The sequence below is a fragment of the Chelonia mydas genome, chromosome 8, assembly GCF_015237465.2.
Source record: "Chelonia mydas isolate rCheMyd1 chromosome 8, rCheMyd1.pri.v2, whole genome shotgun sequence".
NCBI lineage: Eukaryota > Metazoa > Chordata > Testudines > Cheloniidae > Chelonia > Chelonia mydas.
This window is the reverse complement of record NC_057854.1, coordinates 30,449,201-30,462,883: the sequence shown is the minus strand read 5'-3', so window position 1 is coordinate 30,462,883 and position 13,683 is coordinate 30,449,201. Positions and strand designations below refer to the sequence as shown.

General features: G+C 39.3%; 2 protein-coding genes across 4 annotated transcripts in view; one reads left to right on the top strand and one right to left on the bottom strand.

The window, feature by feature from the left end:
• The window catches only part of DOCK2 (dedicator of cytokinesis 2), a 495,629-nt gene that overhangs the window by 221,986 nt on the left and 259,960 nt on the right, over window positions 1-13,683 (bottom strand). The window lies entirely within an intron of this gene.
• INSYN2B (inhibitory synaptic factor family member 2B) overlaps window positions 1-13,683 on the top strand; it is a 123,392-nt gene that overhangs the window by 78,574 nt on the left and 31,135 nt on the right. The window contains exons 2-3 of the mRNA XM_027833634.3: window positions 7,549-10,054; window positions 12,746-12,820. Of these exons, the coding sequence (XP_027689435.2) occupies window positions 8,664-10,054; window positions 12,746-12,820 (1,466 nt within the window). The 5' untranslated portion in view covers window positions 7,549-8,663. The remainder of the gene's footprint in view (window positions 1-7,548; window positions 10,055-12,745; window positions 12,821-13,683) is intronic.

The following is a 13,683-nucleotide window of genomic DNA, read 5'->3' as shown; positions in this document are numbered from 1 at the left end:
ACTATGTGCATTGGTGAATTAAACAAAAATAAACTGCACTACCTACACACTCAGTTTCACATAAATATACAGGACACAAAGTTCAATACCGATAAGTATAGAAACAAAAAGGACTCCTATTCCCCATAACTGCATCCAATAACCAGTACATGTTCCTTTAAAACGGAATCAAACACAAGACAAATCTCTGCACATAGCAAATAGGGAATTCTTGTGAATTACTGAGCATTTAACTTGCTCCAGCACTCCAACAAGATAGAATGTAGGTTATGAACACAAACAACTGTAAAATACGCTGATTAAAAATAAAATATGGAAATGAGATTTCTATATTCAGTGACAAGGAGAGTCTGAAATAAACAGCTGTTATTAATACAGGGATTAATAATAACCATTAGCCATCAAACTAGCCATTTGCTTCAGTGGCTACTGCATGAAGACACTGGAACAGAGCCACTGTGCTAATTAAGTAATTACGATTGAAGCACAAGGCATTTCCTGAGGATTAATGAATGGCTGGCCAGGAAATGAGGGAGAAGAGGAGAGCTGATGGCCTGAGGCAAGTTAGAAGGTCATTAAACCCTTGGCAGTCATTAATCCCCAGAAAATGCCTTACACCAAAGTCATTATTGTTATTAAAAGATTAAAATTTAAAAGTGGCTGTATGGATTTTGTTATGCATGATCTGGTTTAATTTGGTACAAAGAGCACATTTCTATACAATAGCCAATCAGAATGATTTATGTTCCATTCAGCACATGATATATAGTGCAAAACCATCAAAATATTGCTTTATTACTGGGAAGAAGAAGAGATATTATACACTTCGGTTTGGACCATGCTTGTCCAGAACATGTTTTGATGGACCACTTCTGGCAGTGTTAAACTAGTTTTTAGATTTAGATTCAAACACCTCCCGAATTTAGGGAGGTCAAAATCCAGAAAAGGATCTCATGTGTCTCTTGAGCCTCTCTGTATATAAAGCCAGAATAAGGAATGCATGACATTGCCACAGCTTTACCACCATACCATTCCTGTACATAATAGATGGCAACTCCATCCATTATGGAGCTGGGAGAAAAGGAAAGACAGTACAGAGAAAATAAAACACTGAGAAAAAGATTTTTAAAATAAATGGTTTTCTACTACAGGTTAGGACCCAAATCTGTGATCTTTACATAAGCAACACTCTCATTGCCTTCATAACTCTGATTATTATAAACAATGTAACAAAGCCCAAATATTACAAAGTCAGTAGATCCGGAGTGGCCAACCTGAACCTGAGAAGGAGCCAGAATTTACCAATGTACATTGTCAAAGAGCCACAGCAATACTTCAGCTTTCAGAGTAGCAGCCGTGTTAGTCTGTATCCACAGAAAGAAAAGGAGTACTTGTGGCACCTTAGAGACTAACATCCGATGAAGTGAGCTGTAGCTCACGAAAGCTTATGCTCAAATAAATTTGTTAGTCTCTAAGGTGCCACAAGTACTCCTTTTTTAGTAATACTTCAGCAGCCTCCCCCACACACACATCAGCTCTCCCCCCAACTCCTCCCACCCCCTGGCAGCCCCACCACTCAGCGCCTCCCCCTCTGTCCCCGCACCTCCTGATCAGCTGTTTCGTGGTGTGCAGGAAGCTTGGGGAGGGGGAGAGGAATGAGCAAGGGCATAGCAGGCTCAGGGGAGAGTGCGGGAAGGGGTGGAGTGGGGGCAGGGCCTGTGGCAGAGCCAGGGGTTGAGCAGTGGCACCCCCCAGCACATTGGAAAGTTGGCACCTGTAGCTCCTGCCCCAGAGTCGGTGCCTATGCAAGGAACCGCATACTAACTTCTGAAGAGCTGCATGTGGCTCCGAAGCCACAGGTTGGCCACCCCTGCAGTAGATCATTCAGAGCTAGATTAAACAGTACCCATGTCATGTGGCTTCTCATAGATTCAGGCACTAATCAGTGTGAATAACTGCCATCTGACACAGCTTTCTCCTCTAGCACAAGTGCTGTGCTGACAACTTACCTTTAGTGCTCCCATTTCAATTTCTTTGTAAAAGAATAACTTTAAACTAGCCCAACTGCCTACAAGCATAGCAGCTGGGTACGGGAAGTGAATAATGCTACTGCAAGATTTGGCGTGTATGTGCAACTAAAGATTATTTATGCACAAGAACTGAAATAAATAAAATCATTAAATGGTGGAAGATGGGAGATTTCAAAGCTGGACATTATAGTTTTACCTTTATTGCAGCAGAGATTTGGTGCGTGTGTGTACACAGCGTGTGTGTGCAAGCACATGTACACACGTGCACATGTACGCAAGAGTGTGTATGCATGGTGAGAGAGCGTGGCTGTAGTGCACAAATGGGCCACGATGCAAGCTTCTAGCTGCTACCATAACAGAAAGAAATTTAGAACTAATGCAACTTTCCCCCCCTCTGATATTGGCCCTATGGAACAAAGTTTTTTCTTTTTTCCCCTGCAGTGAAGTAATGTTATATAGAACTCATCCTAAAAATATGTTTTCATTTTTGTAATGATCTATACAAAATGAAAGACTAAAATTACATTAGCAAAAATTAACACCAGAGTGTACATCTCTGCACTACCAGGGCACATCAGGGAGCAGGCTTTCGTGTATCTATCTTACGACAGCACCCAACAGCCGAGAAATATACTAAAATGGTGGAGAGAGTCAGCAGGGAATAAAAAGGACAGTCAGCAAGGTATTTTGCCCTCAAAGGTTAAACCTACCTTTGTGAGCTATGGGGGGAATGACTTTCCCAAATGTATTCCTTCCCCCATCTCTTGAGCAGCTACTGTTATAGCCTCTCTCCTAGGAGAGACAAGTTGCGCTCAGGTTAACCTTTTGATCACCTGGACCAAACAGTGCCCCTTGCATCCTGTGACACACCTTATTGCACTCTCTCATCAGTTCTCATAAGCTAAACATTAAGCATAGGCAGTACTTAGGTGACACAGGAAGTCATGCTGAGTCAGCAGAACTCCAACCCAACTCCAACTCCAACCCAAGTTAACACTACCTCCATCATGTTCTTAGGAGAAACAGCTAAAGTTCTCATCTCACATGAAACATAAGAACAAGCCCTTTAACATTAAGGATCATTAAATATCTCATTTAATTTTTCACATGAGTAAGGCTGGCTAACCCTAGGTTCTATAGTTTACATTGTGTAAGTCTTTATTCCTTACCCTGAAGTAATAGATTACTTCTGGCTTTTGCAGACTGCATCACAGCGCACCATCATGTAGTCTGCATATGCCAAATTTTAACAGAATACAAATTTTAAGCTCAGTTTAAAGTTTAGGTTGTTTTGGATTTTAAACTGGTCACTGGTTCAGGATTGTATACTGCACATCTCAGGCCTTGGGCTAATGTATTTTTCTTCATTTGGTTGGGTTTTTTTGGTAGGGATTCACATTTAGGAGCAAGAAGGAAATATTTCTCTGGAAGGTCATTTTTGGAGGGTGAGGGTAGCTATCAAAACCACTAAGATTGGAAAATTCAGGAGAGAGAGGGTAGAGATAAAGATGTGACCAAAGGTGTGTGATAAATTTATTTTATCACATGACATGAGTATTCACACACATTCTCTATACAAGCTTACTTTTGAGAGAGTGAGAACTGACCCAGATGTCAAGAAGCCATTATATTTATGCAAGTACATCATAATAACTGTTAAATATAATGTCAAAATAGCTAAGGTTGAGACAATCTCTACAGCCGCAAGATAACTGGAGTAAGGTTGCCACACCTCCCTTTTAATATTAGATCATACATTATCTTCTGTCATAGTGTCATAAAACTAGCAAATGTATCGTATTCTATTTCTGTAATCTGGGATATTATTCTACAAGATGAACACACACATAGCTCAAATAGAAGGAACACCATTTTAAAACAGCAACTGACTAAGAATATCCTTCCTTTCTATAGTACTTTTCTCTAGTGATCTCAAAGAACTTGAACCAGGGGTCACCCAATAAAATTAATAGGCAGCAGGTTTAAAACCAACAGAAACAAATACAATGCACAGTCAGCCTGAGGAACTTAGTCTTCAAAACATCTTATGGAAACAACAGTGTAACTGGCACTCCTAGGGGAATTCTGTGCCAAAAAAATAAAAATTCTGCAACAAAAAATTAAAAATTCTGCTCACAATATTTTCAAATTCTGCAAAATTCTGCATTTTTAATTTGTCAAAATAACACAATATAATCACACCAGTTTCAATTATTTTTGGTCATTTATTTCAAAATACGGGTCAGCAAGTATGTCTGTATCAATACAGATAAATCAGATTCAGAAAATGTTTTTTGACAAATTCCTTACTAGGCATAATAATACAGAACTCTGAGTAATAATTCATTTAAACTACAATACAGAACCATATTTCCCACACACCCCCAGAAGCAGTGCAAAGGCTGGGGGAGAGGGAAATAATTGCTGGGAAGGAGCCTGGGTGTGAACTGAGGGTTGTTGGGTATGGGTGGGAAAAGTACAGAACAGGATTTCTTTGCGGGGTGGGAAGGGACTGTTAGGGAGCTTCCCCCATGCAGACCCTGGCTGACCCCTAGCCTCTCCCATTCAGTCGGGCACATGTGTTCCTCCACCTCCACTCAGACACCCATTCTCCCCATCCCCATGTGGCCCTGCACCCCCTCCTCCATCCCCATGTCTTTGTGCTCCCACTCAGCCATCCCGTCCCTATGTTGCCCTTCACCTCCTCCCAATCCCCATGTGTCTCTGTGCCCCCACTCAGCCACACCCCCATCCCTATATGGCCCTGCACCCCCTCCCTCATCACCATGTGGCCTGCACCTCCCTCCCCCTGCGGCCCTGTACCTCCACTCCCATTTAGGCCCTGCCCCAGTCTGACCCCCTACTAGCTCTTATGAGCCTGTGACCTCCCAACAGCCCCACACTATCTGTCTCCCCATAGCCCCTGTCTCCTGACCTGGCCCTACAGGTGCTGTGAAGAAGCCAGGCTCTTTCTCTTCCCTAGCTGGCTGGCAGCAGCTGCTGTGTTCTATCGCCACAGCACCCTCTGGAGAGCAAAAGGTGGAACTGCAGCAACTTTTCAGCAGAAGCTTTTTTCTGCACAAAAAATTAAAAATATGCAAGGCTCATTAATTTTGCATGTAATAGCGCAGAATTCCTCCAGGAGTAAACTGGGTTCAAAAAAGAATTAGATAAGTGAATGGAGAATAGGTCCATCAATGGCTATTAGCCAATAATCAGGGACACAGCCACATGCTCTGGGTGTCCCTAAATATTTGACTCCTGAAAGCTGGGACTGGATGACAGGGGATATATCACTAGATAAATTGCCCTGTTCTGTTCACTCTCTCTGAAGCATCTGGCACTGGCCACTCTTGGAAGACAGGACCCTGGGCTAAATGGACAATTGGTCTGACCCCATCTGGCCGGTCTTACGTTCTTTTCTTATTTTACAAACATTTGACCTCACAATTCTATATATATATTATCCCCATTGTATAGCCGGGGAAGCTCAGACACAGAATATGAAGGGTGAAGATGGAGAGCTCTCCTGTTTTCAAGTATAATTCACAGTGGCAGAATTTGTACCTGGATTCCAGACATTTTCTTGTCAAACCACCTGATTACAGGCATAAATCAGATAGCTAAAGTATTCTGATCTTTGCCCTCAGTTTGAGAGTGAAGACTGTGTCCACAAAAGGGAGACTGAGCTCCAGCCCTTTTAAAAATTAGCCCCTGAGAGATCCTGAGGAATTAATTTATTAGATCTTCTACTGGCTTGCTAACAGAACCAAGGAATCATGGCTCACATTCAAATAAGTTTAGCCTAGTAAGTGGTTATAAAGGTGAAGTTTTAAAATGGAATCCATTTTAACAGAGTTTAAATTTCCTTTACCAAAACATTAACAGTAGCATTCTATTTTTAATTGTTTTCAAATGGCTTTTCTACAACAAACATGGGTATTTTGACAATTTGAACAGAAAGTACTATCCCAATGTGGTTTAAGATATTAAATTCCAAAATAAAGTTTCAGAACAGCTCTCCCTTAACGTGTCCAGAACTGTTTTTTCCAATAGCTTTATCATGAACAATCTGCAAAGCAAATGGATTCCTGAGATTTGTGTCCTGACGTGGAGAGATGAGGAAAGAAACTATTATCTAAGAGCAGGAGGTACAATAAAATGATCTCACTTCAGCCTTCCTGATGTTTGAAATCTGCTCAATGTGTGGGTAAATAAAGAGAGTGTACAGTATGCATGTGCACATGCTGCCAAAGTAAAGTATGATGTTCTTGACGTGAACCTGGTATATCACAACATACAAGTTCAGCCCTGGCAGCTTGAGTGAAATCAAATTTTAAAACAGTCATTGGTCTAGAATTGACAAAAGCCAAGTCTGGACTTCAGTTTTGTAACGTTCATTACTTGTTTCATCTGAATACTGTGGGGGAAAGAAAAGGAAAATGTTGTTTTTGTGATAAATTATTGTCACTACTAATATAGTGGCTGTGGTAAATTTTCTGCCAAGCTTGGAATGTTGTGGATTTCAGGTAGATACCATAGATCAGTGGACATAGTGTAGTTAAGAAAGGGTTAATGGTATGAAGTAAACATTTTTGATTATAGCTCGCAATTTATTTTATGGCTGCAGAAAAAGGGTTTTTCCCAAGGTTATAACACTTTTGTGCATACTAAACTGATCTCTAGTTATAACAGAAACATTGTTTTCTGCTTATGATTACACTATTGTCCTAACAATTTTTCAGCAAGGTAAGGCTTACCGTATAACCAAAATGTTTATAGATATTTTATGAGATTGGAAAGAGAAGTGATAAAATGTAGCTTAATAGAACAGACAGATGTAGGCAAATTTCTTGCAAGAGAGACTTTATTCATAAATACCAGTCATTTTATACTTCACAGGAGATAAATTTCACAAGCCTACAAAAGGTTTCACTTGCAACATTTAACTTGATCCACCATCGCTCTCTCTGGTGGATCCCAGGCTATACACATATTCACACAACTATATTTTAGATGCACCTGAGTTGCAAAATAGAGATTCAGAATTAGATTTGAACCCTAACTTGCTCTAAGTTGAAGAGCTTTCATGTGCATTTTCCAGCTTTCTGGCCACTGCAAACATAATGAGCTCAAGCAGCCAATTTCAGATCTGGAACTAGACTTCTCCAAAGTCTTTGGAGGTCCATATCTGCGATTTCAGGTTCAGACCCATAACTAGCATAAATGTGCAATCCTGATCACACTACCAAAGGAAATAAAACTGTTTTATTGAATATACATTCTGAAAATATATTTGGTTGTGTTCCGATATTTCACAGTAGATAAATATCTATGTGCTTCACAATGTAGAATCATCATCTTTCAGTTTCCCATTTAAGACATCCCACTACAAAGTTCACATGAGTACTGCAGATGAAAAATATTTAGAGACAGCAGGAAGAAATAATAGTATTCAACAGACTTTTCAATGGTATTCAACAGTGTTCAATTGCAACTATTGTCTTTTTATTTTCAGAAAACACTTGTCTGCTATTCTGCAAATGCTGACTATCTGGTCTGGACCACTCTCCTGGGGCCAAAGTGTTTACAGATCTCATCTGAATGATACAGTCCCTCAGACATGCTCAGTCTTGTACTTGCATGAATTAGAGCAAGGACTATACATCAATTATTGAATCCTGTTTGATGCTATATATTTGCTTGGTCACAAGCCACTGGCTTTGTTTGGCTATTTGAGAAGATTAGTTTCAGCTGCTAAAGTAAAAAGATGGGACAAGAAGAAAAAACAACAGCACTGCAGGAAGAATTTCTGTTTGATATTAATGGGTATATTTCTACAGCAAAGCTATGCATCAGGAAAGCAATTGCCCAAAACAGTTATTATGCATGTTATTTACATTCTATGAAAATAAGAAATATTTAAGTGGTCCACAGTTCAAAACTTGAATCTCTTGCGGAGGGTTAACGTTAGCTAAGTAGGCATTAGAAAAGGTGGTTGACTAATTTATCTTTGCAGTAGTTAACAGTTAACATACCTTGACTACTGTAATTTATACTTTTGTTGTAAGAGAAACCAAGATTAGTTTCAGAATGTAAACGTTAAGAATTCCAAATTCTCTCTCCATTAATGCTCTCCTTTGATTGGATATTTAAATTATTTAGGGTTAGAAGAGGCTAGAAGTGGGCCTTTAGGGTTAGAAGAGGGCCTTTAGGGTTAGAAGAGGGCCTTTAGGGTTAGAAGAGGGCCTCAGCCTCCCTGATTGAACTAACCTCATTATCCCTAGCCTGATTCTTGCTTGCACATTTATACCTGCCTCTGAAAATTTCCACTACATGCATCTGGCGAAGTGGGTATTCACCCACGAAAGCTTATGCTCCAATATGTCTGTTAGTCTATAAGGTGCCACAGAACTCTTTGCCGCTTTTAAATTATTTAGTTTATCTTGGTGATTGGTCTAACTAATAATTTTCTCTGTAACAAAATATTGGTAAATGTGGGTAGAAATTGAAAGAATATCTCAAAATAGAATAGATTACCTAGAAATATAAATAAAAACCAACAGAATGAAAAGAATTAGTTTCCTAGTCAATAGTTAAAATCTTCATTTGCATCTGGGGCATAACCACCAGATGCTGTTCGAATGGCCTAATGAAATGGGTCGCAGAGAAACTTATTACTTGCAGGCCTCAAACTGCGATTCAATGGCCCAACAAAACAAGAAAATGCGCCCTGTATTACTCAAACGGAATAGCCTGGATTCAGTTGATTTTATGAGGCAGCCACACCACCGCAGGAGCAAATCTCAGCAAGTCCGATTCAAAGAGGATAGTACAAACAAGAAGCCAATTGGTGTCACTGAAATGGACGCTAAACCTGCCAAAGACACAACGCTCATGATTGGAAAGGCACAAATATCTAGGCACCATAACCTGCCAAACTATTCTCTCTCTTTCCCAAGGGCTCAGAAGGGGCATCGGAATATTGCTATTCAAACTTCTCCCAGCCTCAGGAAGCATTTTCCAATTTTTAAAAAGAAAAAACTGACAACAAGTAAGTCTTTAATGGAAATGCCAACCGAGCCGGAATGCTCTATCCAAGTCAACGGCAATCTTTCTGAGCAAGACATGTCTTTGGACCTCTCTTACTTAAGAATAACTAAACATTTGGAAGATGGATCTAGAAGAGCCAAGACATCCAATCAGTTATTTCAAAGAGAGTGTAAAGCACAAAGCAATGGGCCTATCCACTCAGCGTCAGATACTTCCACAATACTGGAAAAGGCAACTGTTTATACACAGGTGCCTGAATACATACATCTGACTTCTCCACAGGACAATAGCACTTCCGTTTATGCTTCAGACATGTCCATGGATTTAAATGATTCAGTACGTTCTCCTATGAGCCAATCCAATGAAAACTGTACACTGCCATCCAAATCAGGAAAACCTCCCTCCTACTTAAACAATACCAGGAACTGTAATGAAATTAATCCACATTATGACTCTTGTGAAGAAAAAAGTGTTTTGGAGTTATGTGTATCCACTAAAGACACTAGCACTAATGAAATCACTCCATTATCACCTCTGTCGAACCAGAGTTCATCCCACTGCTTTCTCAGAGATCATCAACAGCCAACAGAGCCTGAAACAGACTCTGATTGCATGGTGCTGACTAATGATAATCATGGAATAACATCATTGACCAGCAGTAATGAATCAAAATCTATTCCCTTGTGTAACACTGAAATGGATAAAACTTCTACATGGTCATATGTTCCAGAGTATTGCAATTATTTAGAAGATTTTCACATAAAGTCCCATCTTCCAGGGAATGAAATTAAACCAGAAACCAACAAGGAGATTAGAGACATTAATCAAATTCACTTGGCACATAGTGAACTATGTGCCCTACAAGGCAAGCTGCAGTCCATAGAGGAATCTTTACACTCAAACCAGGAGAAGATTAAAGTCCTTTTGAATGTAATTCAAGACCTGGAAAAAGCCAGAGCCCTCAGTGAAGGGTATGGTTTACTTTAATATTAAAAAACTATTTTGTTAAGTAATTTATTAAAAAGTCAGAAGTGGCTGTTTGCTTTCTTTTAATCTTTGCTACTGAAAATCTTCCTTTGAAATATTTTAAAAAATGTCTGCAAAATCATATTCTCTCTACTGTTTTATAGATTTGAGCCACTCCAGAGAAAGCAAATGTCTTTACATTTTGGCATTAATTAGCACTGAACTTACAAAACATCAGATCAGTTAGGGACAACATAGTTATCTATGTTGTCCATCCATCATATTTTGATTAAAAGGGGGCAAGATGCTATGTGACAAAAAAAGCACGGTTACAGATGGCACTAATTGACAGGACATATGAAAGAACACGGAACCTGAAAGCCCCTCTCGCTACTTAAGGTGGTGTCTTAAGAACAGAAATAAGGGCACCACTTGTGCCGTGAACATTCTGCAGGTTCGCTGAGACCTTCATTCTCTCTGGCTACAAATTCCAACTCACGTACATACTATATACACACCACATTAAAATCATTAACTAGAACATGTTTGAAGAAATGGCAGCAGAAGTTTTTGAATTATTGCTTTCCCCTCTGTTATTACCAATATAGAAAGTAAAAGTCCATGATCCACATTAATGCTTTATATGTTATCAGTGCAATCACTGGCTCTGTCTTGCAACCATTACTCATCTGATTTAGGAATGCAAATTGTGCATTAGATTTCAGACTTCAATGGGACAAGTCTGCAACACAAGTAACAGTGGCAGGATCAGGCACCTTACTATTAAAAATGTCAAACTAACATGTTGCGAGACATTTATATACCATTTTACAGGGTTCAGAATGTCACCGAGTTTAAACCACTGGCTCAGACTTAGAGCATATTTGCTGAGAATACATTTCAGAACTCTTTATGAAACTGACAATAGTTAGAGATGGTTTCTAGCTTTTAAAAATATGTTGCACATAATTAGTCAATCCTTTGTGCATTTAAAAGAAGATTAAGGATCTCTTTTTTAAAAAAAGCTACATGCATTAGCACTTGCAAAACATATTTAACTGCACACCTAATTTGCTTTCATAATTACCAATAACAAAACACAAATAAGATAATTGCACATTTTTAAACTCATGCCATGTACATTAGCAGTATTTAATCCTTATCACTAGTTACACTACAGATGAATCTCTTCACTTCCTTCCACATTTGCAGAAGGCCTCCAGGCAGCAGGAACAGCATGGCTCTAGTGCAAAAGAAGATGGGCAGGACCTGGGTTCATGATTTGGGGCCTGAGTCTTTACAGAAAGATGCAGTGAGTGAACAAGAGAGGCGTACGTTGTAGCTGGATGACCTACTGCCAAAGAGATCCTTCTAGGGCTGTGGAGATAGCTCAGGGCATGTAGTGGTGAAACCTCCATGAAGTAGTTCTGCTAATTTTCCAGAACCTCTGAGGAGGAAGATATCTTCCCCTACACACACAACAAAAATAGAGTCTGCCCTCATTTGACAAAAGCCTTGTTGATGATTATGTATCTGAGTATTCCAGAAGGGTGCAACCTTGTAAAGTGAAATGCAGACCATTCTGCAACATTTGTTCTTCCTTTTTATTCTGTTACCACATTGTTGGAAACTGAATTACTGCAAAGCTCCTCAGCTGCCTCTATTTCAGCATCAGTGACAGGCTTCAATCTGTCTTTCTAGAATCATTTGGTGACTGTGTTGACTCTGGTAGTAAAACTGTGTCATAATTATTCCCACTGCTTTTGTGAGTAGCACCACTACTGCTGTTGAAAAGAACAGATTGAGATTAGTTCTCAGAAAAGCAATTAGAAAATCATTTTGGGAATCCTATAATCATAGACTTTTTATGCAGATAAAGCTGCCATTGACTTCAATGGATTGTACACCTGGGATGGAAGGAACCACCCAGTACGTACCTGTACAGCATGACTAAATTACTGCAGTTGTCCCCAACTCATTCTTGACAGATGACTTTCAAGCCTAGCCTTGAATATCTCCAGTGACAACAATTCTGCAACCTGCCAGCTTGTTCGTTTTGTCATCTTTCTTAGTAGCTACAAAGAGAACTGTTTGTTTTCTTAAATTATTTTTCAAATACACAAAGAATTGTCCAACCGGTACAGGCTGAAAAAGGATAAACCAGAAAAGAACTTGTTTTTTGATACAGCCATTTATGTCAATTTGCTTTTGTGGCACTATTCAATGAGAATGTTTAGCTGCCTTGCTTTTCTGTTCAAAGGAAGGGGACAAAAGAAAAAAGAAAAGGAATGGAAAAGTAGAAAGCAAAAAAAAAAAAAGGATATTTTGATGTACAGAAAGCATAGCAAATAGTTCAAATGTGTTCCAGTCAAAAAGTGTTCTCATAATTGAAGTGTTCTTGTAAAGGTATTCGTATAAGACATAACAGTTGTACAAAATCACCTGCTTTCTAGAGAATCCCCTGAACAGAATATCGGCACCACAGTTTAAATGAGTTTAAGGGCAGAGGTTCAAGATGATAAATTTATGTGCTTTGGTCGATTTTAAACCAGATTCTTAGCAACAAATTTTAGTGTTATGTTTGTGATTAGGATACTTAAAATGCCTGTAAAGAGGGGTTAGGTTTATTATAAGAGTTCTAGCTTTTCAGTTCACAACTTTTTAATATAAATTACAGCAGCTATTGTCTATTGCAGGCGCAACTTCTATCGCACTGGCCAAGACCTCAACAACTGCAGCACTTGCCAGAACACCGCATGTATCATTTACAGGTACCTCCTGCTACTTGGTATAGTATGCATAGATGTCACCAGGGTACAATACAATATTTCCCTTGCACCTATAATTCTACTATTGTAAATCATTAATAAAAGAGTGGGAAGTTATTGTGTGTTGTTTTAAGGCACAGAAAGAAAGTTCTCAAGGCTGGCAGTATTTCGAAAGGTTTGGTGCTTTTAAGAAAATTAAACGAGAAACAGCCATTGACATGATATTGCCTCATTTTCACTAGTATGCTTTGCAATTCTTTGAAGCAGTCTCTGCTGATTGGTATTTCCTTTGGGTATTCCTGTAATTAAGTTAAATCTCAGAAAAGGTGAAGAATCAATCCTCCTCCAGACTCAAGTTAGTTATAGCTGCAATTCACGTAAAAAGTAGAAAAGTACAGAACACAAGTGAGCTCACATTTCAATTCAAGGAACAATTTTCTTAGTGAGACTGCCATTTTATTTAGCTAAAATTGGTATAGCCAAGTAACTTTTCAGTGTGTTCTGGAAGCTGTACATGTGCATCAATAAAATGTGCAGGGTCATAAAGAGTATCCCACCAGCAGAGTGGGAACCTCTCTCTTGGTGCCTGGGAACTGAAGACACGTTATTTATTTGTGTGTATTACCACAGCACTTAGGAGACATGGTCATGAGCCAGGACCCCATTGTGTTAGGTATTGTATGAACACAGGAAAAAAAGATACCTCCTGACCCAAAGAGCTTGTAATCTAAGACTACGACAAGAGACAGCGGATGAATACAGACAGATGGTGGCAGAGTACAGAGAAACAATGAGACAATATTGGTCATCACGATAGACAGTGCGATTAGCACAGCAGCTGCCTAACCACTGTCAAGTTGTTTTTT